Source organism: Oryctolagus cuniculus, chromosome 6 (genome assembly GCF_051225735.1).
Source record: "Oryctolagus cuniculus isolate XC-2025 breed Fujian yellow rabbit chromosome 6, ASM5122573v1, whole genome shotgun sequence".
NCBI lineage: Eukaryota > Metazoa > Chordata > Mammalia > Lagomorpha > Leporidae > Oryctolagus > Oryctolagus cuniculus.
In genome coordinates this window covers 111,993,923-112,021,068 of record NC_142872.1, presented here as the reverse complement: position 1 = coordinate 112,021,068, position 27,146 = coordinate 111,993,923, and the positions used below count along the sequence as shown (strand labels likewise).

The 27,146-nt window shown below is 40.9% G+C and overlaps 1 protein-coding gene across 1 annotated transcript in view; it reads right to left on the bottom strand.

Moving 5' to 3' along the window:
• ATP6V0D2 (ATPase H+ transporting V0 subunit d2) overlaps window positions 1–27,146 on the bottom strand; it is a 55,739-nt gene that overhangs the window by 20,344 nt on the left and 8,249 nt on the right. Inside the window, exon 2 of the mRNA XM_002710673.6 lies at window positions 22,369–22,540. Coding sequence (XP_002710719.1) covers window positions 22,369–22,540 — 172 coding nt within the window. The remainder of the gene's footprint in view (window positions 1–22,368; window positions 22,541–27,146) is intronic.

Below are 27,146 nucleotides of genomic sequence, written 5' to 3'. Positions count from 1 at the left end.
TACCTGTGTAGGAAACATAGATGAAGTTCCATGTTCCTGGTTTTGGCCTGGCCTAGCCCTGGCTGACTGGCATTTGAAGAGTGAGCCAACAGAAAGAAGATTCTCTCTCTCTCTGGCTCTCTCCCTTCCAAATAGGATGAAAATAAGTAATTTTTTTTAAAGGTCTAGGTTTGTGTTTGGCCCTCTGACTTCAATTCTGGCAGTGAGTGGTGAAGGAAGGTGGAATGTCTCTGTTCCCCACTCAGCTTATAGGGGACAAGTGGGTTGCAGATTTTCCATGGTGTTTGGCTGTAGTAGGGCATTTTTTAATCTAAAGATTTTCTCTTGGCTAGGCTGCCTCTTTCTTCACCATTTAGATAGAATGGGCTTTTTTTGTTTGGTTCCATTGTTTTTCTGAGCTATAAGATTCTCCAACACTCTAAGGCAATAAGGAAACCTAGGGAATTCACCAAGTCGTTCCTGGGGTCTCAGGTTTCTTAGCCAATCTGCCTTCTCTCCACCTTTCAGACTTTATAGTCCTGCAAGATAGGAATACCTCAGTTAGTCCCATAGTTTTCTTACTGCCCTGAGGCTTGTGATACCTCAGGGCTGTGTGTCCTGGTGCATTTTAGAAGCAGGTAGAAAATGGTCTGCTGTGAATAAGGAGATGACAAAGTGGAGCCCGTATGATGCCCTAACTGCAAATGTTCTTAGGTAGTTTCAGTGCCTATATATTTATATAGGCATTCAGGATATGATGTGAGTCACCTTACAATTACTCTATCTGCAAACTCTTGGAAAGCCATCCTGTATACTAGAGAGATATTATCACAGTAACAAGATTGCTTTCTCAGAGAGTATTTGAAATTATTCTGTGGATGAATTTCAATTTCCTTCTTTAAATTTTATTTTGTGGGTATGTTTGCGAACACAAATGTTTGAAGAATGATTTATGCATATGCTAGAATTTATACTTAAATATGACATACAGCCATTTTTAATTGTGGTCATCTTGTCACTTCTTTAATAGCTGGGGTATAGGACAAAAGGGTGGTGATCACTGGTTTAAGTGGGCAGAAGGGACATTGGTCACTATACAAGAACCACTGGCCACAATGTCGTTTGTCTCTAGAATAAAAACGAATAGAGCCTCTGGGTTAGTGAAGGAGAGATTTAAGATTTGTGGTGTGCTTATGAGCTTTAAATAAGAGCAAGCAGAGATGCAGGTTAACTCAGGCCCTTAAAACAGAATCAAAAGAGAAAAAATGGGAAGAGTAGCTATGGCCTCCCCCTTCCCTGCAGGGTCCCTAGGGAGGAGGACAGACTGACGCAGTAAAGGAGGGCTTGAGTCTGTGGCCGGGGCCTTCTTCAGCTTTCCAGTATTATGCGGTCGGTGTTGAACATTCCTCTGCAGCATCTGCTCCTATCTGCTCCTGCACAGTGTGATAACCTGTCTTGGGTTTGCTTATCTCCCAGGTCAGTTATTTTCGGTCAGTCCATTTGTTGTCTTCTTTTCCCTGTCTGTCCCTTAAATATTCTACACCTGAGAATACAAGAGCTCTGTTTTTAATAACTATTTTTAATACACTTGACTTTTTTAAGCAACTTTAGATTCACAGAAAAATCGAGAAGACAGTACAGAGAGATGCTGTATACTTCTAACCTCATTTCCCCTATTATTAACATCTTAAATTAGTATGGTGCGCTTGTTACACTTAATGAATCCACATTAGGACATTATTATAAAGTCCATCATTTACTCCTATTTCCTTAGCTTTTCCCAGTGTCCTTTTCCTGCTACAAGATGCCATTGAAGATACAACATTGTGTTCATGAGTTATCCTATTTCCTCAGGCTTCTCTAGGTTGGGGTAGATTTTCAAATTTTTGCTCAGAACCCTGATAGATGATCCACTACTGAAATTTGTCTTTTCCTTTTTTCTTTTTCTTTTTTTTTCTTTTTTGATTGATGGGCAGAGTGACAATGAGAAGGCATTCTCTGCTGGCTCACTCTCCAATGTCTGTAATGGCCAGGGCAGGGTCAGGGCTGAAACCGTAAGCCAGGAACTCAATCAAGTACTCAAGTGCTCCCACATGGGTGGGAGGAACCCAACCACCAAAGACATTACCTGCTGCCTCCCAGGGTCTGCAATGGCTGGAAGCCGGAACCAGGCTTTGAACCTATGCACTCTGATAAGCAATGCAGGCATTTGAATCAGTATCTTAATGAGTAGGCCAAATGCCTGTCCCTGTAATTTGTCTTTTTTTATGATAAGACCTGAGTTATAAATTACTAGAAATAAGACCACATTGGTAAGGTACCACCTTTCTCTCTCTCTCTCTCTCTCTCTATATATATATATATATATACACACACACACACACATGTAGTCATATCCACAAAAAGGAAGTAAAAAATTTGGATTCGAGGCTGGGAGAGAGCCTCAAATATATATAGATACACATATATATATAACCTAATTTATGACTGTTGATACTGAGCTTGATCGCCTGGCTGATGTGGTGTTTGTTAGAATTCCCCGATATAAAATTACTCCACCCGCCCACTGCCTTGTCCTTATTACACTTTTTGGAAGGAAGTCTCTATGGACAGCACACTTAAGAAGTGAGGATTTATGGTTCCTCTCCTTGAGAGTGGGGCATCTACATCAATTAGTTGGAATTCTTCTGTAAAGGGCATATGTCCCTTCTCCATTTAATAAATCTTCAATTGTTTACTTAAAATAAGAGGGACTCATGGGTATTTTATTCTTGGATGCTACTTCTTTTATTTCACTACTCAAATTGCTCCACATTTTGGCCTACTGGGAGTTTTTTCATTTGGCACCTGTGTTGCTTAATATGTTTGAATTGTGTGTTTTTCTTATTTATTTTTGTTTTTGGCACTTACTTATTTTCTGCCATCACAAGATAGTCCATGCTCATCCTATTCATTTGTTACCCCATCCCAGAATCAGCTATTTCTCAAGTTACTTTACTCCTTTTATAGGAAACGATATTAGAAGTCAAGATCTGGGTACAAGTTGAGCTTGTTCCTGCGGTGTTGTTTCTTTTAGATCTTCTCAGCTGAGAGAGCAAAGAAATATATATGTATACAACCAAGGATTCGTTTTAATGTTATTCTCATTCTGAAGATTCCCTAAGATCTCATTCATGGCCACACTTTTCTTTTGCTACATAGGATGAGACTATTTGTAAATCTTCAGCTCTAGTCAAAACCTCGCTCCCTAGCCTTGAATCCAAATTTTTTACTTCCTTTTTGTGGATATGACTACCTGATTTTCTCATAGGTGCCTCAGGTACATAATTGCAAGACATGAATACCTCTTCTGTGTTTCTCTTTCTGCAATCCTTATTTTTTTTTTCCTGAAAATATACCAGTAGCTTCCTCTTGCCTTTAGAATTTCTAGTCATTGTATATAATGCCCTTCACTAATTGGTCTCTGATGCATTCTCTAGCTATTTTGTGGGTAAAATCATTAAAAAATAAAGTATAGCTTTTAAAGGAGAGAATAGGACAGATCTTCTGGAAAGTTCTTAGTGTGCACAAAGGAGACTCTGTAAGGTAGAATAAGGAGTCAGAATGGTAAAAGGAGCACAAAGGAAAAGCGTTGTCATAGAATAAATGGAACAAGGATCTCAACAACAGTGAATGCCATAGAGACCTAGAAAGTGGCGGAAAAAGTAGCCACTGGCCTTAGCAACCAGAATAGTTTTGATGGCACAATGGGTAGGAAACACAGCTGAAGTGAGTTGAGTAAATGACTGAGAAAATAGAAGTGTTTAGATAATTCTTTCAATGAACTTGGTATCACTGACTGAGAAGGGGTAAACTAGTGCTTCCTTCGCAGGGTCACTGTGCAAATGAAACCATGCGTACGAAAGCAGTTTGTAAATCATAAAGAAGTTGTTGCAGTGGAAGAAGCATGGCTTTGAAACAGATAAACCTGATTTTAAGCAAGCTCTGCCACTGAAAAACCAGTTTAACAGGAGCTCTGTCTCCTCAGTTTTAAAAGGGAAAATATTTACTCACCTTTGAATTGTTGGCAACAGGATAACTAATACGTAATAAAGCACTACGGAGTGTCTTACAGAAAGAAGGAGAATCATGCACTCTTAGAAGAAAATATTTTCCTATGATCTGAACTTTGCAGGAATGGCAGCAGGAAATTAAAAACCATGTAATCTCTAGTGTAAAAAATTTGCCATATCTATACTTTTTAGTAAGCCTGAGATTCTACATCTGTGTGGTTTTACCTTTAGTTCTAGCTAATAGAAGCCCTTCTAGTTTACCTGTTGCCCTTTGATGATAAGAAAAGGTTATCAAGCCCTGTGTCAAAGAGAAAAGAAGCTGAGTACAGTTGTTTGGAAGATGAGAAAAATCTCCAGGACCACAGATGAACAGTTGGGATAGCCCCCAGCTCTGATTTATACCTCTTTTGTCTTTTGTCACACATGTTACCATCTCTTGTGCATCTTACAACCCTGAGTAGTCTTGGTGAGGTCAGGGTCATTATTTTATAGGTGTCCTTTAAGATATCTGAACTTCAAAAGCTTCAATGTTATCTCTTTGGGAATGTAATCACTAATCTTGAAACAATGCTTGCTAATTGGCAGTCATAAATGATTACCACTTTCATATATGAAAATGCCTGAACCTTTTGTTAGATGGAGGCACTGCCCCACTCAGTCTGAACTTCTTCCTTTGAGCCTGATTGAATAGTAACTCGGTGATTATGGTGATTACACAGATTCATGGCCTAAAGTACTGCCACTAAGATTTTTCTTAACCCTGGGAACCACATCCTTATTTCAGGTCTTGATTGCTTTGGTTTCCTTCCTCTCTTGGCAGTCGGGTGAGCACCCTGTCACCTGCAACATATAGCACAGTGTTCTCAATGATGATTCTGTGTTAGGTGACCTGGATCATGTGATGTGTTGCCTAAGTCTTGTTTGTACATGTGGAAAATACAGAGGTAGGATTACAAAATACATTTCCAGGGTAATTGTTCATATAAAAGATTGGGGTATTTGTGTGAGAAATATATTTGGTGCAGTTTTTTTTTTTTTTTTTTCAGACAGAGGAAGAGAGAGAGAAGGACAGAGAGAGAGAGAGAGAGAGAGAGAAATCTTCCATCCCCTGGTTCACTCCCCAGATGGCTGTAGTGGCCACGCCTGGACCCAGCCAAAGCCAGGAGCCAAGAATTTCATCTAGGTCTCCCACATGGGTGGCAGGGGCCCAAGCACTTTCACCATCTTCCACTGCTTTTCCCAAGTCATTAGTAGGGAGCTGGTTTGGAAGTGGAGCCGCCAGGACATGAACTGAAACCCATATGGGATGCTGGTGTGCAGGCAGCAGCTTAACCTACTATACCACAGTGCTAGCCCCTTGGTGCAGTTTTCCATTATTTCATTCTGCAGTGAAACTCCTTTAGCAAGAGGCGCTGCTCTACTCTTAACAGCCCCAACAGTTACAATAGTAATAGGGACAATAAGAGTCATGGTTGGAACTATTTTAAAATTTGTAGTTTTCTAATGAAAGCTTTTCTTCATTCTACTGGTAAATATTTATTATGTCCTGGATTTGTTCAATCAAATGCTAAACCACATAGGTTCATATAGTACAATCCTGACATTTTTGCCTGATTTAGTATAGTCTGCTGCGATTTAGAATATTCCCGTCAACATTCTGCTTCCTCTTGAAATCTGATGTTTTGGGGTAACATTTCTTACTTATCTGAAGCTTCCTTTTTTAAAGAAAGGAAGTGAAATTAAAAGAATTTTTAAAAGAAATTAATTTTGCTGTCACATTCATTTTTTACTTTTAGAAAATAAAATACTGAAAAATTATTCAGAAGTCAGCACTGCCTATAATAGCACATTTTAGAACAAAAATGCTGATCACGATGCATTTCCCCGAACCCTCAGTAGCTTTGGAAACTAAAGAAGACTTGTTAGTATTTAGGATTCTCTACAATCCTGGTCTAACCCATCTGTTTGGATTAAAAATTCCTCAAACTTATTTGTCTTCTTCTATATTGGTGTTTTGTTCCTATTCTTCTCCAAATGTGTAAACTTTCCCTTCCTCATCAATTGCTAAAGTTGAAACTCTGCCCATCCTTAAAGACCATATTCAAATTCCACATTTTCCCTTAAGTTGTGAAAATGTTGACAGCTAGAATTGACATATTTTTCTCTCTAAATTTCTGGATTTGTATTTGTCCTGGGGTGAAATTAGAGGTGATAAGCATAAGGAAGTTAGCTCATTCATTCACATATGTTTATTACATACTTTTAAAAAATATTCATTTAAAAGGTAGCAAGCCGTAGACAGAGAAAGTCAGAGAGAGATAGATAGAGAGATCTCGTACCCACTGGTTCACTCCCCGAATGCTCACAGTGCTTGGGGTTGGTCCCAGTTGAAGCCCAGAGCCTAGCACTCAATCCAGGTCTCCCACATGGGTAACCCAACACAACTACTTGAGCCATCACCTTGCCTCCCAAGGTGCACATTAGCAGGAAGCTGGAATTGGAAGCAGAGCTAGAACTTGAACCAGGCATTTAGATACAGGATGTAGTAGCCCCAAGTAGCTTCCTAACCTTTGGGTCAAATGCCTGTCCTTTTATTATATATCTAATATGGCATAGGACCTGGATTCCAGTACTAATTCTGCTGCTATTTAACTGTCTGCTCTTGCATAAATCATTTTACATGCTCATTTCAAATATAGTTATTGATGGCCACTCTTCCCCATCTTTATCAGCTATAAAGATGGGAAGACAATACATTTTTAGTGTGGCCTTCAGGAGGCCTGAATCTTACTTTGCATGGAATAAGGACATAAAGATCATTTTTGTCAACCAATGAATAAAATTTTTCTCTATGTTCACACGACCCTGTTAACTCATTAGGCAAAGAGAAGTAAAGGAAATAATTTGCTACTTGGTATTTTACAATGAGACACAGATGCCTATTTCTTGCTTTAATGTAATTTTTTTCACCCAAGAGAGTTACAATAATAGAGCAATTGCTGCAGTGTTGCCCCCTCTGCAGTCTTTCATGTGAGTATTCTGGTAACTCACAGACCGACATCAGTGGAAGAGGACTTTTTGCCACTTAGATCAGCTAAACAAACTGTTACAGGCTGCTCTCCAATGGTCAAAAAACCTGAGAAGTGGATATCAGCCTTTTTTTTTTTTTTTTTTTTTTTACAGATTTATTTATTTATTTTAAAGGCAGAGCTACAGAGAGGCAGAGGCAGAGAGAAATCTTCCATCTGCTGGATCACTCCCCAAATGGACACAATGGCTGGAGCTGAGCTGATCCAAATCCAGTTGCCAGCAGCTTCTTCCAGGTCTCCCACATGGGTACAGGGGCCCAAGGACTTGGGCCATCTTCTACTGCTTTCCCAGGCCATAGCAGAGAATTGGATTGGAAGTAGAGCAGCCAGGACTAAAACCAGCAGCCATATGGGATGCTGGTACTGCAGGCAGCAGCTTTACCCACTATGCCACGGTGCTGACCCATCATCTTTATCATATTTAAAACACCAGTCATAACAGGTTTTGGAGAATCCTCTTTTTTTATTTTTTATTTTATTTTATTTTTTTTGATAAGGAAAGAAAAAAAGCACAGCCAAGAGGATAGGAAAAAAAGAATTTCAAACATCGGTGGAGTATTAAAGAGCAATCTGCTGGGGCTGGCGCTGTGGCGTAGCAGGTGAAGCCGCCACCTGCAGTGCCAGTGTCCCACGTGGGTGTCCCAGCTGCTCCACTTCCAACCCAGCTCTCTGTTATGGCCTGAGAAAGCAGTGGAAGATGGCTAGGTCACCTGGCTCCTGGCTTCGGAATGGTGCAGCTCTGGCCGTTGCGGCCATCTGGGGAGTAAACCAGCAGATGGAAGACCTCTCTGCTTCTCCTTCTCTCTGTGTAACTCTTTCAAAAAAATTGGAAAATCTTAAAAAAAAAAAAGCAATCTGCTAATTGCTATGAAAATCTAAAGCCTGTATATCCTTTAATAAAGCAGTTTCACTTTTGAGAATCCATCCTAGAGAAATTATTTTAGCAGAAGAAAGTGAAGGTAAATGTGCAATGCTATCTGTTGCTGCTCTACCTGAAATATCAAAGAAATGAACCAACATAGATGGACATAGATGGATCATTAAATAAATTGTGGTATATGAACACAATGGAGTACAATGTAGTCACTAAATAAGGTAGATCTATATATATACACACTTATGTGGAAAATTCATAGCAGGTTACATTAAAAAACTGTAATCCATAAACTATACTTTGGAAATTTATATTTACTAAATAAAAGGTAAAAAAAAAATCCAGAAATAAACTCACAATAGTATGACCAAAAAAAAAAAAAAAAAAGGACGAACTGTAGACAATACATAACATTGTCCCTCTGTTCTAGAACAAACCATAAAAGCAACTATTTCTATTTATGTTACACATAAACATATGCATATTTATAAAATGTTTTCACATAGAAAAAAATGGGAAAGATATGCATCAAAACTCATCGGTGGTTTATTTCTGAGTTTTGGGACTTGGGTCCTAAAATATCATCTTTACTTAATCTGTTTCCTTATTTCTAAAGTGCCACCTTATAAGGTTGTTGTGAGAATTAAATGAAAATAATATATGTGAAATTATAATACTGACTTGTAACAAGCACTAAATACATTTCAGCAAAATTTCTTTCCTTTTTTTAAAAACACACACACACATTTCTTTTCAAATAAAATAATTCTCAAGGTAAAATAAAATTAGAGCAATGGATATCTGGATCAGTATCAATGTGGATTTCAGCCTGTTCCAAAAAAACAAGCTTATGGTTCTGCCTTAAATCCGACAACAAACGCTGGGGAGGGTAACTGGGATCGCTCTTGCCCCCTGGTGGTTGCTTGATGCCTAGCCGGAAAGGTTACAAAGCTTTAAGGAAAGAACATGCCTACCTTGACCCTGATTTGATACACTGCCATAGAACTCTTGTAGCAACCGCATCTTAAGCTGATTCACATCTATTTCTTTAACCTCCTTAATCTTCAATTGCTAATTTTGCTAACATCCTTTGACATCAGTAGCCCAACAGCAGTACCAGTTAAACCTGTTTTCTTTTTTTCTTGCTGGATTTGCTTCAGTCCAGACATATCCAAGTGCAAGCACAGCCCCATCCTTCAAGCCTTAGCTTGGGCATCACCACCTCTGCAACATTTTGTCACTCTCATAAGTGAACATTATGCTCCATCACACAAATAACCTTAGCTACAGTTTTAAGCAGGTGTGCATCTCTAGTAGGGGTGTATCTCTGTGGATATATAATGTTTAAATATGCATTTTTTCTTTTTTTTTTAAATAAAAAGATTCGTTTATTTGAAAGGCAGAGTTACAAAGAGAGGGATAGGTAGAGGTAGAGAAAAATCCTCCTTCTGCTGGTTCACCCCCCAAATGGCTGCAATGGCTGGGGCTGGGCCAGGCCCAGTTCAGGAGCCAAGAGGTTCATCTGGGTTTCCCATGTTGGGGTAGGTTCCCACGGACTTGGGTCATCCTCCTCTGCTTTCCCAGGCACACTGGATTGGAAGTGGAGCATCCAGGACTGGAATCTGTGTCCATATGGCATGTTGGCCCTGCAAGTATTGACTCAACCTGTTACCCAAATCACCAACCCCAAAATATTTGCCTTTTGATCTAGTATATTTGCTTTTTCTTTTTAGATTTTTTTTTGAAACCTCATGCTTGTCTCCCCTACAGATGGTCCAAGCTCTTGGGCCACCCTCCACTGCCCTCCCGGGTGCATTATCAGGAAACTGAGTCAGAAGCTGAGCAGCTGGGATTCAAGTGGCACTCCAGTATAGCATGCTGGAGTTGCAAGTAGATGCTTAACCTGTTGTGTCATGTATTTTTTCCAATCAGGCGGTTTTATAGGTGGGCAATCTATGCAGTCACACAGGACCCCATGTTTGGTCCTGCTAGTGTTCCCTTGAAATCACTGAACATGTTTTAAAATAGGGGACCCTGTATTTTCATTTGTACTCAGCTTCACAAAATACAATTTAAATAAAACACACAACTTTGCATTGTATAAAATCACTATTTCTCTATTACCAATGAGGATATCAAGGCTTGGAGTGACTATGAGACTGTTGTTGAGGTCCCACAGCTGGTATATTATGGACCCAGGGGAAAGTTTACTTACTGGTTGTAAGAGTTTCTCATTTTCACCATTGTCATTTGGAGGGCTTTTTTTTTTTTTTTTGGCTCACTCCCCAACCAGTCACATCTGCCGGGGCTGGGCCGGGCTGAAACCAGGAGCCCAAAACTCCATTTGGATCTCTGACATGGGTGGTAGAGGAAGAGTACAATTCACAGACTACATTCCAGGACTTACTTCATTATAATGTTTAGAAACATGGTCTTGGAATCTGCACCTTAAATAACTCTTCCACCAGTTGGAGAACAAAGTCCATATTCATTTCATTTCTAATGTTAGAATGTAGCATAGGCCTTCACTCATAGCAGTTGCTTAATAATGTTCTGCTGATTAAGTGATTATCATTCCATAGCAGATAGGCCAAGTATTGCTCTTTCACAACAGCTCCTGTGCTTCTCGGTTCACAAAGTGCTTGAGAGTTTTAAACATTGCAGGCCTAACCAGCAACTGTAGATGAGGCACTTTTGCCTTATGCTTGCTCCCCACTGAGTCTCTGGATGCAAAGCCCTTACAGCAGCCAATCTTGAAGACTCAGAAGAGATTTTTCTGGCCAGAGATTCAGTATTACAAATGAATACAGGTGCCAAATAGTTAACCTCATAATATTATTGGGAATTTGATTGTTATAAATCACAATTCAGCTGATAAAATACTATGTTCTATGCAAGAGTTTGAGATAAAGAAAACACAAAACTCAATACACTGAAGATGTTCATGATGATGGAAGGCCATATCATTTATAGAAAAAATAAGAGTCAAAGTTAGAACTGACAGTGATTTTAGTTCTTAGATATACAGACAACAAGCAGTGGAAGTTGTGGTGCGGTGGTTTAAGTCAGTGCCTGGTATACACGTATCCCATATTGGCATGCTGGTTTGCCACCCAGCTACACAGTTTTTGATCCAGTTTCCAGTTAATGTACCTGGAAGGCAGCAGATTATGGCCCAAGTACTTGGGTCCCTGCCACCCATGTGGGAGATCTGGATGGAGTTACTAGCTCCTGATTTTGGCCTGGCCCAGGCCTGACTATTGTAGGCATTTGAGGGAGTGAACCATCAAATGGAAAATCTCTCTCTCTCTCTTTTAAGTAGAAGAAAATAGATAAAAGAATGTATTATATAGAAAAAGAGTATGGTGATATGCCAAATGAAGGTGGGATTAAGGGTGAATTGCTTTTCTGTAATTTTCAGTGGATTTCCTATTCTATTTTTAAAGATTTATTTATTTGAAATGCAGAGTTACACACAGAGAGAGAGAGAGAGAGAGAGAGAGTGAGTGAGAGAGAGAAATCTTCCATTTGTTCACTCCCCAGATGGCTGCAACGGCCGGTGCTGAGCCAAGCTGAAACCAGGAGCAAGGAGCTTCTTCCCGGTCTCCTACATGTGTATAGGGGCCCAAGCACTTGGGCCATTCTCCACTGCTTTTCCAGGAACATCAGCAGGGAGGTGGATCAGAAGTGGAGCAGCAGGGAATCCAGCTGGCACCCACATGGGATGCCAGCCTGACAGGTGGCTGCTTAATCTGCTACGCCACAATGCTGGCCTCTCCTATTCTTTTTTATTAAAAAAAATTAAAACCTTTGCCTTACTTGCAAATCCTCTTTTTCCTCATCTTAGAACACCTAGGTATCATTTCTTGCTTTCTTTCACTCATCATATATCAAGATACTTAATTCTGATAAGTCTACCTCAACTATGCATCTAAACATTGTCCCCTCCTCCAAAAAGGAAACCTGTTGAAGTGAAATGGACACTGTGAGAAACAATGACTTGATAAGCCCTTGTCCTGACTGTTGAGGAACAACTTAATACTTTGTCCCTTTTAGTACTTTTTTGTTCTACTTATAATTTTTTTTTTTTGACAGGCAGAGTTAGACAGTGAGAGACAGAGAGAAAGGTCTTCCTTCCCTTGGTTCACCCCCCCCCCCCAATGGCTGCTACGGCTGGCGTGCTGCGCCCATCCGAAGCCAGGAGCCAGGTGCTTCTCCTGGTCTCCCATGCGGGTGCAGTGCCCAAGCACTTGGGCCATCCTCCACTGCCTTCCTGGGCCACAGCAGAGAGCTGGCCTGGAAGAGGAGCAACCGGGACAGAATCCGGCTCCCCAACTGGGACTAGAACCCCGGGGTGCCAGCGCCACAGGTGGAGGATTAGCCTAGTGAGCCACGGCGCCGGCCCTCTTTGTTCTACTTAATACTATTGGTTGAACTCTTTAATTAACACACAATTATTCTTAGGTGTTTAAATTTAACTGAAAAGTGATCCCTGTTAAATATAAGAGTGGGAATAAGAGAAGGAGGAGATGTACATGCTCAATCAGACTTGCCCTAAACGGTAGAGTTAGAGACGGGCCATGGAATTCCAATTCAATCCCATCAAGGTGGCATGCACCAATGCCATCTCACTAGTCAAAGTGATCAGTTTCAGTTCACAATGGATCATAATGATAGGATTAAGAGTCAAAGAGATCACATAAATAAGACAAGTGTCTGCTAATACTAACTGATAGAATTAAAAAGGAGAGAACAATCCAACGTGGGAAGCAGGATACACAGCAGGCTCAGAATGGCAGATGTCCTAAACAGCACTCTGGCCTCAGAATCAGCCCTTAAGGCATTCGGATCTATCTAAAAAGCCCATGAGAGTATTTCAGGCATGGAAAGCCAAGACACTCTGGAAAAACAAAACAAAAAAACAAACAAACAAACAAAAACCACTAAAAGAAAGATCTCTGCGAGTGAGATCCCAGTGGAAAGAACGGGCCATCAAAGAAGGAGGTACCTTTCTCTGAAAAGAGGAGAGAACTTCCACTTTGCCTATGACCTTGTCTAAATAAGATCAGAGTTGGTGAACTCAAGAGGCTTCCGTAGCCTTGGCAACTCATGACAACAGCCTTGGTGATTACTGACACCATAAACAAGAGTGTCAATTGTTAAATAGACAACAGGAGTCACTGTGCACCTACTCCCCATGTAGGATCTCTGTCTTTAATGTGTTGTACTATGTGAATTAATGGTATAACTAGTACTCAAATAGTGCTTTACACTTTGTGTTTCTGTGTGGGTGCAAACTGTTGAAATCTTTACTTAGTATACACTAAATTGATCTTCTGTATATAAAGATAATTGAAAATGAATCTTGGCTGGCGCCGTGGCTCACTAGGCTAATCCTCTGCCTTGCGGCGCCGGCACACCAGGTTCTAGTCCCGGTCGGGGCACCGGATTCTGTCCCGGTTGCCTCTCTTCCAGGCCAGCTCTCTGCTGTGGCCAGGGAGTACAGTGGAGGATGGCCCAAGTGCTTGGGCCCTGCACCATCATGGGAGACCAGGAGAAGCACCTGGCTCCTGCCATCAGATCAGCGTGGTACGCCGGCCGCAGCACGCTGGCCGTGGCGGCCATTGGAGGGTGAACTAACGGCAAAGGAAGACCTTTCTCTCTGTCTCCCTCTCTCTCTCTCACTGTCCACTCTGCCTGTCAAAAAAAAAAAAAAAAAAAAGAAAATGAATCTTGATGTGAATGGGATGGGAGAGGGAAAGGGAGATAGGATAGTTGCAGATGGGAGGGAGGTTATGGGGGAGAAAAGCCACTGTAATCCAAAAGCTATACTTTGGAAATTTATATTTATTAAATAAAAGTTAAAAAAAAACATTGTCCCCTCCTTATCTCTGTGCTTGATATTTCCAGTCTAAATTTTCTCAATAGCTTCTTCTTTAAATCTGATGGAATATATGTTTTATAAAACCAGCAGAATCACTTTCCTAAAATATACATAAGATCAGTCCCCTCACTTTGCAAGGCAGTAAAAATTCAAAATTCAAAACATTTTTTTAGAAGTAGCAACTTTGCAACACTATTTGGAGTGCCCTGAAGTTACATCTTAGATGCTCTACTTACTAGCTACAAGGACTTAGATACTTTACTTATTTATTTATTGTGAAACTCCCTTTCATTCCTACCTTATTTTATTAATTGTATTTGTGAGAAAGAAAGGGTGGAGGGGAACGAGAGAGCTTCCACTCACTGGTTCACTCCCCAAATTCCTGGAACAGCTAAGAGTCTGGAACACAACCCAGATCTCCACATGTCTGCATGAGCAGGAAGATGGAATCAGCAGCCAGAGCCAGGTGTCCAGTGTAGCTACTGACAAGTGGAATGTGGGCATCATTTAAAAAAAAATGGTTTATTTTCATTTTATTTGAAAGTGGAGAGGAGAGGAGAAGGGAAGAGAGGAGAGGAGAGGAGAGGAGAGGAGAGGAGAGGAGAGGAGAGGAGAGGAGAGGAGAGAGGAGAGAGAGAGAATATCTTCCATTTGCTGGTTTACTCCCAAAGTGCTGGCAACTACCAGGGCTAGGCCAGGCAGAAGCCTGGAACTCAATGTGGGTCTCCTCTGTGAGTGGCAGTGACATACGTCCTTGGGCCTAGAATACATCTTAATGGAAAACTCGATCAGAAGCAGAGGAGCTGGGACTCGAACAAGGCCCTTGGATTCAGGATGTGGGTGTCTCAAGCAGCATTCCAATCCCTGTGCTGAAGACGTGGGCATCTTAACTGGCATTTTGACTGCTAGGAGAAACACTTGCTCTGGACATTTTATTTTCAAGTATGCTCCAGGAAATAAGCACCATGTTATCACTTGCTAACTCTTGAACAAGTACCATGTGCACAATACTCCTAAAAACAGGGACTCTCCCATTGGCTAGATGAGACACTAGTGCTTAGTGTTAATCTGCCTGTGGTCACACAGCAGAGGTGGTAGAAGTGTTCCTCCACTCTATGTTATGGTCTTCTGGGAGTGAAATACTCCTCACCTTACAGGCTGTGTGACCACTAAGTGAAGGGCACCGTGTGTAGCACACTTGAAGCATGCAAAAGGCAGCACCTCTCTGAAAGACTTCCCTACTAGGTAGTTTCTCCTTGGAGACTTAGGGTCAAACCCTGACCCTGGCCAGGCTCTTTGCTGTCCTCTCCCAGCCCATGCTCCTCCTGCTTCTGTCCAGGTTCCAGCTGGAGCAGAGATGACTTGTCATCTCCAAACACAAATTCCCTTCATGCTTCACTTATTCCTTCCATCTATGTCCATTTTAAATATTGGCTCAAATTTTACTTACTCTGCAACATCTTTTTCTTAAGGATTTATTTATTCATTTATTTTTAAAGATTTATTTATGTCATCGAAAGGCAGAGTTAGAGAATCTTCCGTTCACTGGTTTACTTCCCAAATGGCCGCAGTGGCCGGAGCTGGCTAATCCGAAGCCAGGAGCCAGGAGCCAGGAGCTTCCTCTGGATCTCCCACATGGGTGTAGCGGCACAAGCACTTGACCATCTTCTACTGCTTTCCCAGGCCATAGCAGAGAGCTAGATCGGAAATGGAGTAGCCGGGGCTCGAACTGGCGCTCATATGGGATGCGGGTATTGCTGGCAGCAGCTTTACCTGCTACGCCACAGTGACAGCTCCTTTAGAATTTATTTATTTACTTGAAAGTCAGAGTTACAGAGAGAGAGAAGAGAGACACACAGAAAATTTTCCATCTACTGGTTTACTCCCCAAGTTGCTGCAATAGCTAGGGCTGAGCCAGGCCTAAGCCAGGAGCCAGGAACTTTCTCTGGGTCTCCCGTGTAGCAGACAGGGGCCCAAGCACATCAGCCATCTTCTGCTGCCTTTTCCAAGCCATTGGCAGGGGCAGCTGGATCAGAAGGAAGCAGCTGGAACACAAACCGGCACCCATGTGGAATGCCAGCATCACAGGTTTTGGCTTAACCTGCTATGCTACAGTGCTGACCCTATCTGCATCTTTTAAAGCAGAATTAGAGTTCCAGTCCTCTAGGTTCCTCTAATTGAATGTTCAAGGCTCTAACGTGGCTTTTGCTTAAGTTTGTCTTATTTTTTCCACCATTTGGGGACATTATCACTAGAATGTGATCTCTCGGTGAACCAGAGTGTGTGATTCATGTGTTGACTATCAAGTGATAGAGTGGCCAGCTTATCTGGTTTGCTAAGACCTTCCCTGGTTTTAGCACTGGACATTCAGCATCTGGAAAAACCTCTCAGACAAGCCCAGCTGTACAGCACCCAGGTGTACAGCAGAGTGCAATGCGCAGAGATGGCTTCCAACGCAGCCTGGGGGCAGTAAAGTGCTCTGATTATTCTCTGGGAGGGACTCTGCAAAGCTTTCTTCAGTTTGTGGCCTTTAGCCACAGATATCTTTTCGCGGTCCTTTAATTCTCAGATCACCGTGGAAGCCCTGAAGACTGTATCATCCTATACTCAGAAGTCTTTTGGCCCCTACAGGGGGATATTTTGAATGCTTGAGAGAATGCTTTAAAAGAGGGGCTAATGTAAAAGGAGATGAGATGTTGAAATGCTGCTGAGAAGTGTTGGGTAGGAGGAAGAAAATAAAACAACCCGGCTTATATTAAATAGTCTCTTCAGCAAAATGCTATTGGATTCATTCCTTTGTTTCACACAACTGTGTATAATTATAGTGCTCAAAACTTCCAGATATTCCTGCTATTAAGTATGTAAAAATATCTGTTCTAGTTTTTCAGAACAAGTTCACATGTACAGCAATTATGTCACATAAAATTTGTAAGGTTTTAGACTGTATTTATTGTATCAATTTATGTTTCGACTCTACTAGGATTGCCTCAATCATTTCTGTAAAGCTGCCTTGGGCATTTCCCAATAGGACAAGATGTAATTCCAATTAATGGAAGTTCATGGGTGTTAGCTAGACACTTTGCTTTGCAAAATATCCTGGAAGAGAAATAAGAAAAGTGATTTCAGCACTGTGAGAAACCTTTTCCCTATTTGTACACTTGTTGCTATCATAATGAATCTCTACACTCCGCAGAGAGAAACTGGATACTGCTGGACTGACAAGTGACCTGGCAATTTGGCACAAACCATGGACTGAGTTTCAGACCATGTGGGCATTGGAGCAGTTGAGGTATCTGGTCTCCTGAGAAGCACATAGTGCCATCAGTATACATAACTGTTAAGAGACGACATGATGAGACACTTCAAAGTTACTCATTGGAATAACTTAGGCACATCCTAAAATACAGATGGGCCCTACTCCAAGGCCAGTTAGATCAGGACGTTCTGAAGTAGGGTTCAGCAATGGCATATTTGTGAAGACCCTCATACGGTTCTGATTGGCTTGTCATTTTATAAACTACCGGAGTGGTGGCAAGATCACTACCTTTCTAGACTGATGGACTGGAGTGGAATTCCTGTCTAGTCTTACTTTTGTGATCTGGGCAAAATATTAATTCACTGACCCTCAGTTTCTCTAATTTAAAAATGGAGATAGAAGCACCTTTGCAGAGTTCTCGTGTAGCGATCCAAGTAACGCTTCTAGTTTGAAGTAAATCTCTTTAGGGGTCTGATAAGCAGGCTACATGGAGCTTGTGAGACCAAAGAGTGTTGTAGACAGAGACTAATTGGAGAATATAAACCCTGGATAAATGTATTAATTTAAAAAACACACTAAATTGACCTCACAGAATCTATCCGTTGGTGTGATATCCACTTCTTATTTCTAACATATTGGGCAATAAATAACCAATATTCAAGTGCCATATAAAATATAAAACACTGAGTTTTTTGTATGTATTTTTTAGCTCTGTGTAAGTTGCTGCTAAATACAGGGTTATATATTGAGTCGGCAATATTTAAAGACCACTATATACTGACAAGTCCAGATAGAGATACAAAAAGGATGAATTAAAAGAGTATATAGCCAATAGGAAGGGTAGATAAATTAAAATATATCCATTAGTAACAATATTAATACAACAAAAACTACTTTTGCAATTCTAACTTTGTATCAACCTTCTACTCAGGGCTTTGTGATTACCTGTGTCCTTGTATTCCAATTTTAAACATCCTGATAATGACTAGAAATAAGGAATTTTAAGCAATCTTTTTTAAAGAAACAGTGCATTTTAATATGTTTTTTATAGTAAAGGAAGTCTCAGCGTGGTAGTTTATTATGAAAGGAGGATGCTTGTTCAATCAATGCTAAGGTTCCTTCCATATCTAAGATTCTGTGATTAGGAAACAATGAATCAGTGAGATCATCACATAAGAAGAACTATTGCCCAAATGACTCACAGTCATTCTTGGAACTAGTGCATTTCCCAGCATGTTTTGGGAAAATTCCCTTTATGTGAGGTCTGACCTCAGCTCAAAAGTATAAAACCTGGTAGCTTTCAACTCAGTTAAAATGGGGCTATTCTTTGTTATCACCATGGTCAGAATCTCTGACCTCAACTAAAATTGAATAGAATAGTTTTATAAGCCTACTGCCAACATTTACTTCCAATCTTGACTCTTCACTTATTACAGTTGAGATCCAGGCAATTTACTGCACTTAACTTTTAGCTTCCTCATTTTCAGAATGGTGATAAGAATCAAGTTAGACTTTCAGGAGGGTTAAGTGAGATGTTTGTAAAGTACTTAGCACAGCTGCCAGCAAGTGGTAACGTTGCATGAATGTTGCTTTCTATTTTGATCATCATTTCTACTTCCACACAGCGAGGGCCATTTTATCCTTCAGCTCAGGAATCAGTGACGCCCCTGTAGTTATGCAGAACAGGCACTTTTGAAGGAGGGATCCCTGCTTGGGGACGACTGTTGAAGATTAGAACTCAACTTGGGTTTCATTCATTCCAAAGCCTCAATATTTTACTTCACCTCAACCGCTAATGGGAGAATGAAAGAGTCCCATGAGCAAACTTGGCCTCTTACACCATCTCTTTTATGTTTTGCATTTCTCCTTACTAAAGATGTTTGTGTTAGTAAGGTTCCTTCAGACACCAACACAATAAGACACACACGTACATTTGAAAAACATGCTGATGTAATAAAGAAGATTTTCCATGATCTGGCTGTAGTTCAGTTCTGTAGTCTCCTCTCTCTGTTTCTCCCCCACTCCCACTTTCTGGCATGTCCCAAATCCAAACTGGCCTGCCACTCATGCAGGTGCCACCCTTCCCATTTACGTGCTTCAACCCCATGAATGAGTGGAAGAAGCAGAACCAAATTCTACCCTTTTTCCAGGCTCAACAACGACAGCCCTTCTGGGAAGGCTTTCCAGAATTCCTGGACTGGGAATATCCAAATTTATGTCCAATCTTCATTCCTGACTCAATGTATATTTATAAATTCTTCAAAAAAATATCAGCATCTTTGCTTGCCTACAAATAAAATGGCGAGGATAACCTTAACCCATGGTGATTGTAGAAGGAGTAGTGATGGCAAAGAAGGAACATCAGCACTGAGTTATGTCAACAATGATTTCCTTCCTTGACTAGGATCATGTCTTCTACTTGCTTATTTTTAGAAATGGGACAGGAACAATTAGAGCGCTGTTGGGAAAAATAATTTAAGCTAAATTCCTAGTCTCATTCTATACACTGAAATATACTGTAAGATAAGCCTAAGCATAAAAAACAAAGCAAAGCAAAACCAACAACACATGAATGGAAAAAAAGACAAATGAATTTATTTATGAATTTAGAGTGGAGAAGACTTTCTAAGCAGAGTAAAATATTCAGAAGCTAACAAATAAAAGATAGAGGCTAAAAATTGAAAAACAGTGATAATTATATTTCTAAGAAATATTTAGTAGGAAAAAACTGCTGAAATAATGATTCCATTAGTGTAATTTAAAACTTGGAGATGGAGTGGGAGGAGTATATACCAATAGATATATACAAATGTAAGGATTTTTCTAGAACAAACACATAAGAAAATGAGAAATTATTTGGGGAGCAAAAAATTGAGTATAGAAGAAGGGGATATATAAGGCAGCTGGGACTTTTACTTTGTGCTTTTACAAAATTTCGGAAGACTGTAATCATGTCCCTTGATTTCTTTCCTAAAGATATTATTCACTAAGTAAAGTGCATCCTCAAACAAAATGATCTGATATGAAATCTCAAAGAGAAGGGCTTTCCTTTAATTCTGGTCTTGCCCACTATCAATAATAGAAAGTTTATACTGATTTTCTTTTGTGTCAAAGACCTGGGATGCAGCTCTGTGTTTGTGGAATGTTTTCTGGTTGTCACAGTGAGGTTCCAAGAAATATCTGCTACTGTGTGAGAAAGCTTGCTGACTGCCATATTATTTTCTCCTCAAACTATAGTCATGGGTAGCAATTAGAACACACCCAGCTTTGTTCAGCTTAGCAGATACATTTGGATGCTCTTAGTTCTATTCTCTTACTCACTGGACTCAAAGACAGAACCATTGTATGCTGTCGAATGGATGACGGAGAAATGAAGAAGGGACAGATAGAAGGAGTGTCTTCTTGGGCAGATAGGCCTGGTTGTTTTCTTCCCTGTCCTTGAAGAAGCGCATGTTCCCAAACACAGTCAACGAAACAGAGGTGATACTGTCCATTCAGAAAGCACCTCAGCCACTTACACATTCATCCTGTCTCATTGAACCTGCCTCTGATGGTTATTTGTAGGCAAAGCAAAGATGCTGATATTTTTTGAAGAATTTATAAATATACATTGAGTCAGGAATGAAGATTGGACATAAATTTGGATATTCCCAGTCCAGGAATTCTGGAAAGCCTTCCCAGAAGGGCTGTCATTGTTGTTGAGCCTGGAAAAAGGGTAGAATTTGGTTCTGCTTCTTCCACTCAGTTCATGGGGTTGAAGCACGTAAATGGGAAGGGTGGCACCTGCATGAGTGGCAGGCCAGTTTGGATTTGGGACATGCCAGAAAGTGGGAGTGGGGGAGAAACAGAGAGAGGAGACTACAGAACTGAACTACAGCCAGATTATGGAAAATCTTCAATAGCAGGCCAAGTAAGTTGGCACAGCAATAACTTCACTGATTGGGATGCCCGCAATCCATATCAGAGTGCCTGGTTCAAGTTTCGTCTCCTCCTCTTCTGACCCAGCTTTCTGCTAAACATGCACCTTGAGGGGTAACATGTGAGGTACTTTGTCCTTGTCACACATGTGGGAGAGCTGTATTGAGTTCCAGACTCCTGGCTTTGGACTGGCTCAGCCTTGGCTGTTATAGACATTTGGAGTGAACCAGTGGATGGAAGATTTCTCTCTGTCTCTGTGTTTATACCTGCAGTTTATACCTGACATCTAAACTTTCATAGTTCCTTTTTTTTTTTTAAAGATTTATTTATTTGAGACTCAGAGTTACAGAGAGAGAAAGGGAGAGACAGAGATCTTTCATTTACTGATTCACTCCCCAGATGGGTGCAACACCCATGGCTGGATCAGCCCTACGCCAACAGCCAGGAGGTTTTTCCAAGTCTCCCATGTGGGTAGCAAGAGCCCAAGCACTTGGGCCATCTGCTGCTGCTTTTTACAGGATATTATCAGGGAGCTGGATCAGAAGTGGAGTAGCCGAGACATGAACTCAGGTCCATGTGGGATGCCAGCACTGCAGGCGGTGGCTTTACCTGCTACTCCAAAATGCCAGCCCTAACATTTATAGTTCTGTACCTTACATCTAAATTTTATCTGCATTATTCACAGCTCATCTACTGTGAATCTTTTTTCTCAGCTTGTTAGCTAGGACAACTAGAGCAACGCAGTATGTTTCAAATGGCCCATGTGAGCACTGGATTTAATGTTAGCTGTATTAATAGAAGTACAATTTACAATTGTGTAAAAGTTCAAACATTTTTTTAGTCTATGGGCTGCCAAAGCGAGGACACCACACATTTTCTAGAGTGAAGAGTCCACACATTGAAAAACTGGAACCACCGGTTAAAAAAAAAGTAATATCCCCTAATGACAGCAGGGACTACTTACACTGTTACAAGGATCATCAGGAGAGGTAGATAGGACCTTATGAAAAATTTATGATATCTCAATAGTCATTCAAAATTTCACAATATGTTTACTTTCAGTTGTAACCTTAAGCATCAGCACTATTTGTTATTTTTACAAATGAAAAGTGAAAGCATTACTTTAGAAAAGGCCATCACCACACATATATAATGTGGCACTGTGAATTTATCAGTTGCTGGAGCTAGAATATATTCAGGTTCAAAACAAGGGAAAATTTCTTGGGCTTCCTTCTGTCCTAATACCTCGCTGTAACTGTTGGGGGTCACTTGCACAATCACTTTGGGGCTTAATGGGGCTTCCTATTGTCACTTACGTCATGTAGGTGAAAAAGGTGCTGAGCGGCTCCAGGGAATGGTTCCGGAAGTAGTCAAATTCTCTGCACAGCTTCTGCCTCATCTCGGTGTCAATTTTGGAAACAGTAAGAGGATTTGTTTGATTGTTCAAGAAGTTGCCATAATCAGTGGTCTGGAGATGAATTTTCAAATCTGAAATGAAATGAAGCCCCGAGTCAGGTTACATTTCCAACGTGGATGAAAAGCTTTTTCAACATTAATTGAATTTGTGACAACTTTAAGTATTGCTTATTATCTCATTACTCTAACAAAAGACCCATATATGGTTTGGACCTGAGTGTTGATCTCTAATGAACAATTTAATGTGAATATGTGTGTGTGTATATATATATATACATATATATATATTCCAGCATACCATAAAAATTCTCAATTCCATAAGAAAGGTGATATTACTTAGCAGAGCTAAGAAAAAATACTAACAAACATCAAGTCCAGAGCTGGCAAATAGATTTTACCTGAGCCAGTTTTAGTCATTTAGAAACAGTTTCTTGGGAAACTGTAGAGAATACTAAGGCTCCACTCCACATTGATGATAAAGGAAATTCACTGGTAATAACTATCATGGGGATAAGGAGGGGTGGTAGTGGAAGGAGTACCTGACATGGCTCAGTTTTGATGTCCTTTCATTACTGATGAAGAAATTCAAGTTGAGTGGAGCTAAATGGTGGAGTTACAGAATGGTTGAGTTTAGACTAGATGAGTCTCCTTAATCTCGAAATCCAACATCATTCCGCCAGACTATGCCTTACATCTTTATCTTTTTTTTTTTTTTTTTTTGACAGGCAGAGTTAGTGAGAGAGAGAGAGAGACAGAGAGGTCTTCCTTTTCCATTGGTTCACCCCCTAAATGGCTGCTACGGCCGGCGTGCTGCACCGATCTGAAGCCAGGAGCCAGGTGCTTCCTCCTGGTCTTCCATGCAGGTGCAGGGCCCAAGCACTTGGGCCATCCTCCACTGCCTTCCCAGGCCACAGCAGAGAGCTGGACTGGAAGAGGAGCAACCAGGACAGAATCAGCGCCCCAAATGGGGCTAGAACCTGGGGTGCTGGTGCCAAGTGAGCCACGGTGCTGGCTTTTTTTTTTTTTTTTTTACCTTACATCTTTTAAATGATAATAGCGGCTGGCGCTGCAGCTCACTAGGCTAATCCTCCGCCTTGCGGCGCCGGCACACCGGGTTCTAGTCCCAGTCAGGGCGCTGGATTCTGTCCCGGTTGCCCCTCCTCCAGGCCAGCTCTCTGCTGTGGCCAGGGAGTGCAGTGGAGGATGGCCCAAGTGCTTGGGCCCTGCACCCCATGGGAGACCAGGATAAGTACCTGGCTCCTGCCATCGGATCAGTGCGGTGCGCTGGCCACAGTGCGCCGGCTGCGGCGGCCATTGAGGGGTGAACCAACGGCAAAGGAGGACCTTTCTCTCTGTCTCTCTCTCTCTCTGTCCACTCTGCCTGTCAAAAAAAAAAAAATGATAATAGCTTGGGTTTTCAGATAATTGGATTGAATTGAGTTCCAGCTTAACTTGCCACTTCCCCCTGCACATACTGCGTGTTTTCTAACACCCATACCCCACTCCAATCTTTAGAATTTCTCCCCCAATCCCTTTTCAGATTTGCTCCTTATATAATGTGTAATTCAGTCTAGTTATAATACTAGAATAATTACTAGTTATTGAGTACTTATCATATGCCAGGTATTGTATTAAGCTTAAATTGTCTCATTTAATACTCATGGCAATCCAATGAGGTAGAAAAGATTTTTATGGCCTTTTAAAGATAAGAGCACTGAAACTCAGCTAAATTACTAATTTGTTCAAGATCAGAGGGATAAACTGATTCAAAGTCAGGTTCATCTAACTTCAAAGTCACTTAAAATCTGCATGTTGGGCCAGTGCTGTGGCATAGCAGGTAAAGCCACTGTCTGCAGCACAGGCTCCCATATGGGTGCCGGTTCAAGTCCCTGCTGCTCCTCTTCTGATCCAGCTCTCTGCTGTGGTCTGGGAGGGCAGTGGAAGATGGCCCAAGTGCTTGGGCCCATGTACCTGTGTGGGAGACCCAGAAGAAGCTCCTAGCTTCAGGTCAGACCAGCTCCAGCTATTGTGGGCCATTTGGGGAGTGAACCAGCAGATGGAAGACCTTTCTCTCTGTCTCTCCCTTTCTCTGTCTGTAACTCCACCTCTCAAATAAACAAATAAAAGAAATCTTTAAAACCTGAGTGTTATTGTGGGCCAATTCAGTTGGATTATCATATGCTCAGTAAAGCCTTAATTCCCTAAGGCAGAACTATTCAATGGCATTCAGCTGAATTTCAAAGTTCTTTGAAAATACTTCTACCATACCACCTATTACAAGATGTTATATTCTCTTAAGCATGTTAACTCCAAAAGGCAGTTATTCTATCTTAGTTATGTCATTTATTTATGTGATTGATTAAATAGCACTCAAACTGTGTTTCTGAATGTCTAAAATGTCTTTGGCACCATCTTGCATATAAATAAAGTCAATAGAGCATCCTAGAACTTATTGTATTTTTCATTCATACCTTTATGAAGCATCCGTTATGTGCTGTCAGTTACAAGAGACCCAAAGATGTACCAGAGATAATATATTTCTCATCTTCAAGGGAACTCATAATCTGGTGTGGGAGAAGGGAACTGCGTACAAACGATTTAAATAATGTAGTAAGATTGGTGATAAAGATTTTGTGTTTTGAAAAGACAGAAAACAAGACCAAGATCCACAAGAATGGGAATGAGAAGCCCAGGCAAGTTTCCAGAAATAAGTTAGGCCAGAGATGGCCTTAAAGTGCTGTGTGAGAGTGGGAGAAAAGCATCCCGTGAGCATTGTGTTATGAGCAAGAAGCTCAAAGAAGTTCAGCAGTATTGAAGCATTAAGTGAAACAGAATGAAATTAAAAATAGAGCTGTCGTATGATTCAGCAATCCCAGTGCTGGGGATAAATCCAAAGGAAATGAAATCAGTATGTCAAAGAGCCACCTGCACACTCACGTGCATTGCAGCATCACATACAACAGCCAGAATAGGAAATCACCCTAAGTGCCCATCAGCAAATGACTGGGCAAAGAAGATATGGCCCCAGGTAGGGAACAGATGATGGCTAAAGTGTCTGGGTCCTTACCATCCAACTGGGAGACCCAGATGGAGTTCTGAGCTCCTGCCTTTGCCCTGACACAATCCTGGCTATTTGGGGCCTTTGGAGAATAAATCAGAGGATGGAAAATTGCTCTCATTTCTCATTTCAGATAAAAATGAAAATAAATAAAACTTTAAAAAGAGAAGGAAATCCTGTCACTTGCAACAACAGGGACGACCATGGAGGACACAATATTAAGTGAAATAAGTCAGGCAAGGAGAGATAAATACTGCACTTGGATGTTAAATTTTTAAAAGTTGAACTCAAAGGAATGGAAAATAGGATGGTAGTTACCAGGGCCTAGGATAATAGATGTTTGGGAGATTTTGGCCAAAGAATAGAACATTTTGGTTAGGTAGATGGAATAATCTCTAGAGCGCTTTTGTACAACACAGTGACTACAGAAAATATCAAAAATTGTATTTTGAATGTCACCGAGAGAGTCAATTTCAAGTGTTCTCAGCATAAAAAATAAGCATGTGAGGCAAAGCATATGTTAATTAAATATTCCACCAGGTAAACACAATCAAAACATCATGCTGTACATGATGAATATATACAATTTTTATTTGTCAGTTTTTTAAAAAGCGCTAGAAAAAGGAGAAGTAAGAATTAAAGCCCAAACAAGAGTGCTTTGCCCACTTAAGTCATCACTGGTTTGTGTCCTGGCTGGTCTGCTTCTGATCCAACTTCCTGCCAGTGAGCACCCTGGGAGGCAGCAGTCGATGACTCAAGCTCTTGGGTCCCAGCTGGAACACCTGGATTGAGGTCCATGTCTCTGGCTTTAGCCTAGTCCCAACCTGGTCCACCCTGGCTCTTGGAAGGCATTTGGGGAGTGGACCACCAAATGGAAGATCTCTCTTTCTCTCTTTCTGACTTTCAATTAAAGTGAAAATAAATAAAATTTAAGAAGAACTGAAGCCAAAGAAATGAGCAGGGTGTAGACAACAAGGAATGCTTGGTATGACATCTTTATTCTGAGAATAACAGAGAGTCACTTTGGGCTAAGGATTGACTGTTCTAGTGGCTGCGGAAGAGCAACTCTGCAAAGAATGCGGTTGATGACTGGCTGAAATTCAGGATACAGACATTCTTTCTCGGCGTCTGGAGTACATTTTGCCTCAGAGATGCTCTTTATCTGACTGCTGAATTTATTTGCTCAATTACCTATTTAATTAGCTTAGAACAATTATGCTTTTTTATTTTTTTGCCATGGCTTACTTGGCTTTTATTCTGGCAGCTCAGATTTTTCTGTGATTTGACAGTTTGCATTCTCAGCAACAAGGAATATTTGCCAACAGAAGTGACACAAATGGTATTTCTTTCAAAACCATGGTATTTTGCTCAGATGACATATGTTTCTTTTAAGTTAAATAATTTTCAAACCTTTTAGCTGCCAATGCGATCCTGAAAGTCAATGACTGTAGTATTTCAGTCCCCGCAGGAATCCTGTGTACTGCAGTGGGCGGAGAGACAAAAATCAAGGCAGCTCCTTTCGCTATCATCATAGAGATCCAAGGGGCACTTGGATCTGAAGTGTTTGCTCTGAGATAAGACAGACTGCCAGTAATAGCAGCAGTGCTCACAGTATTACAG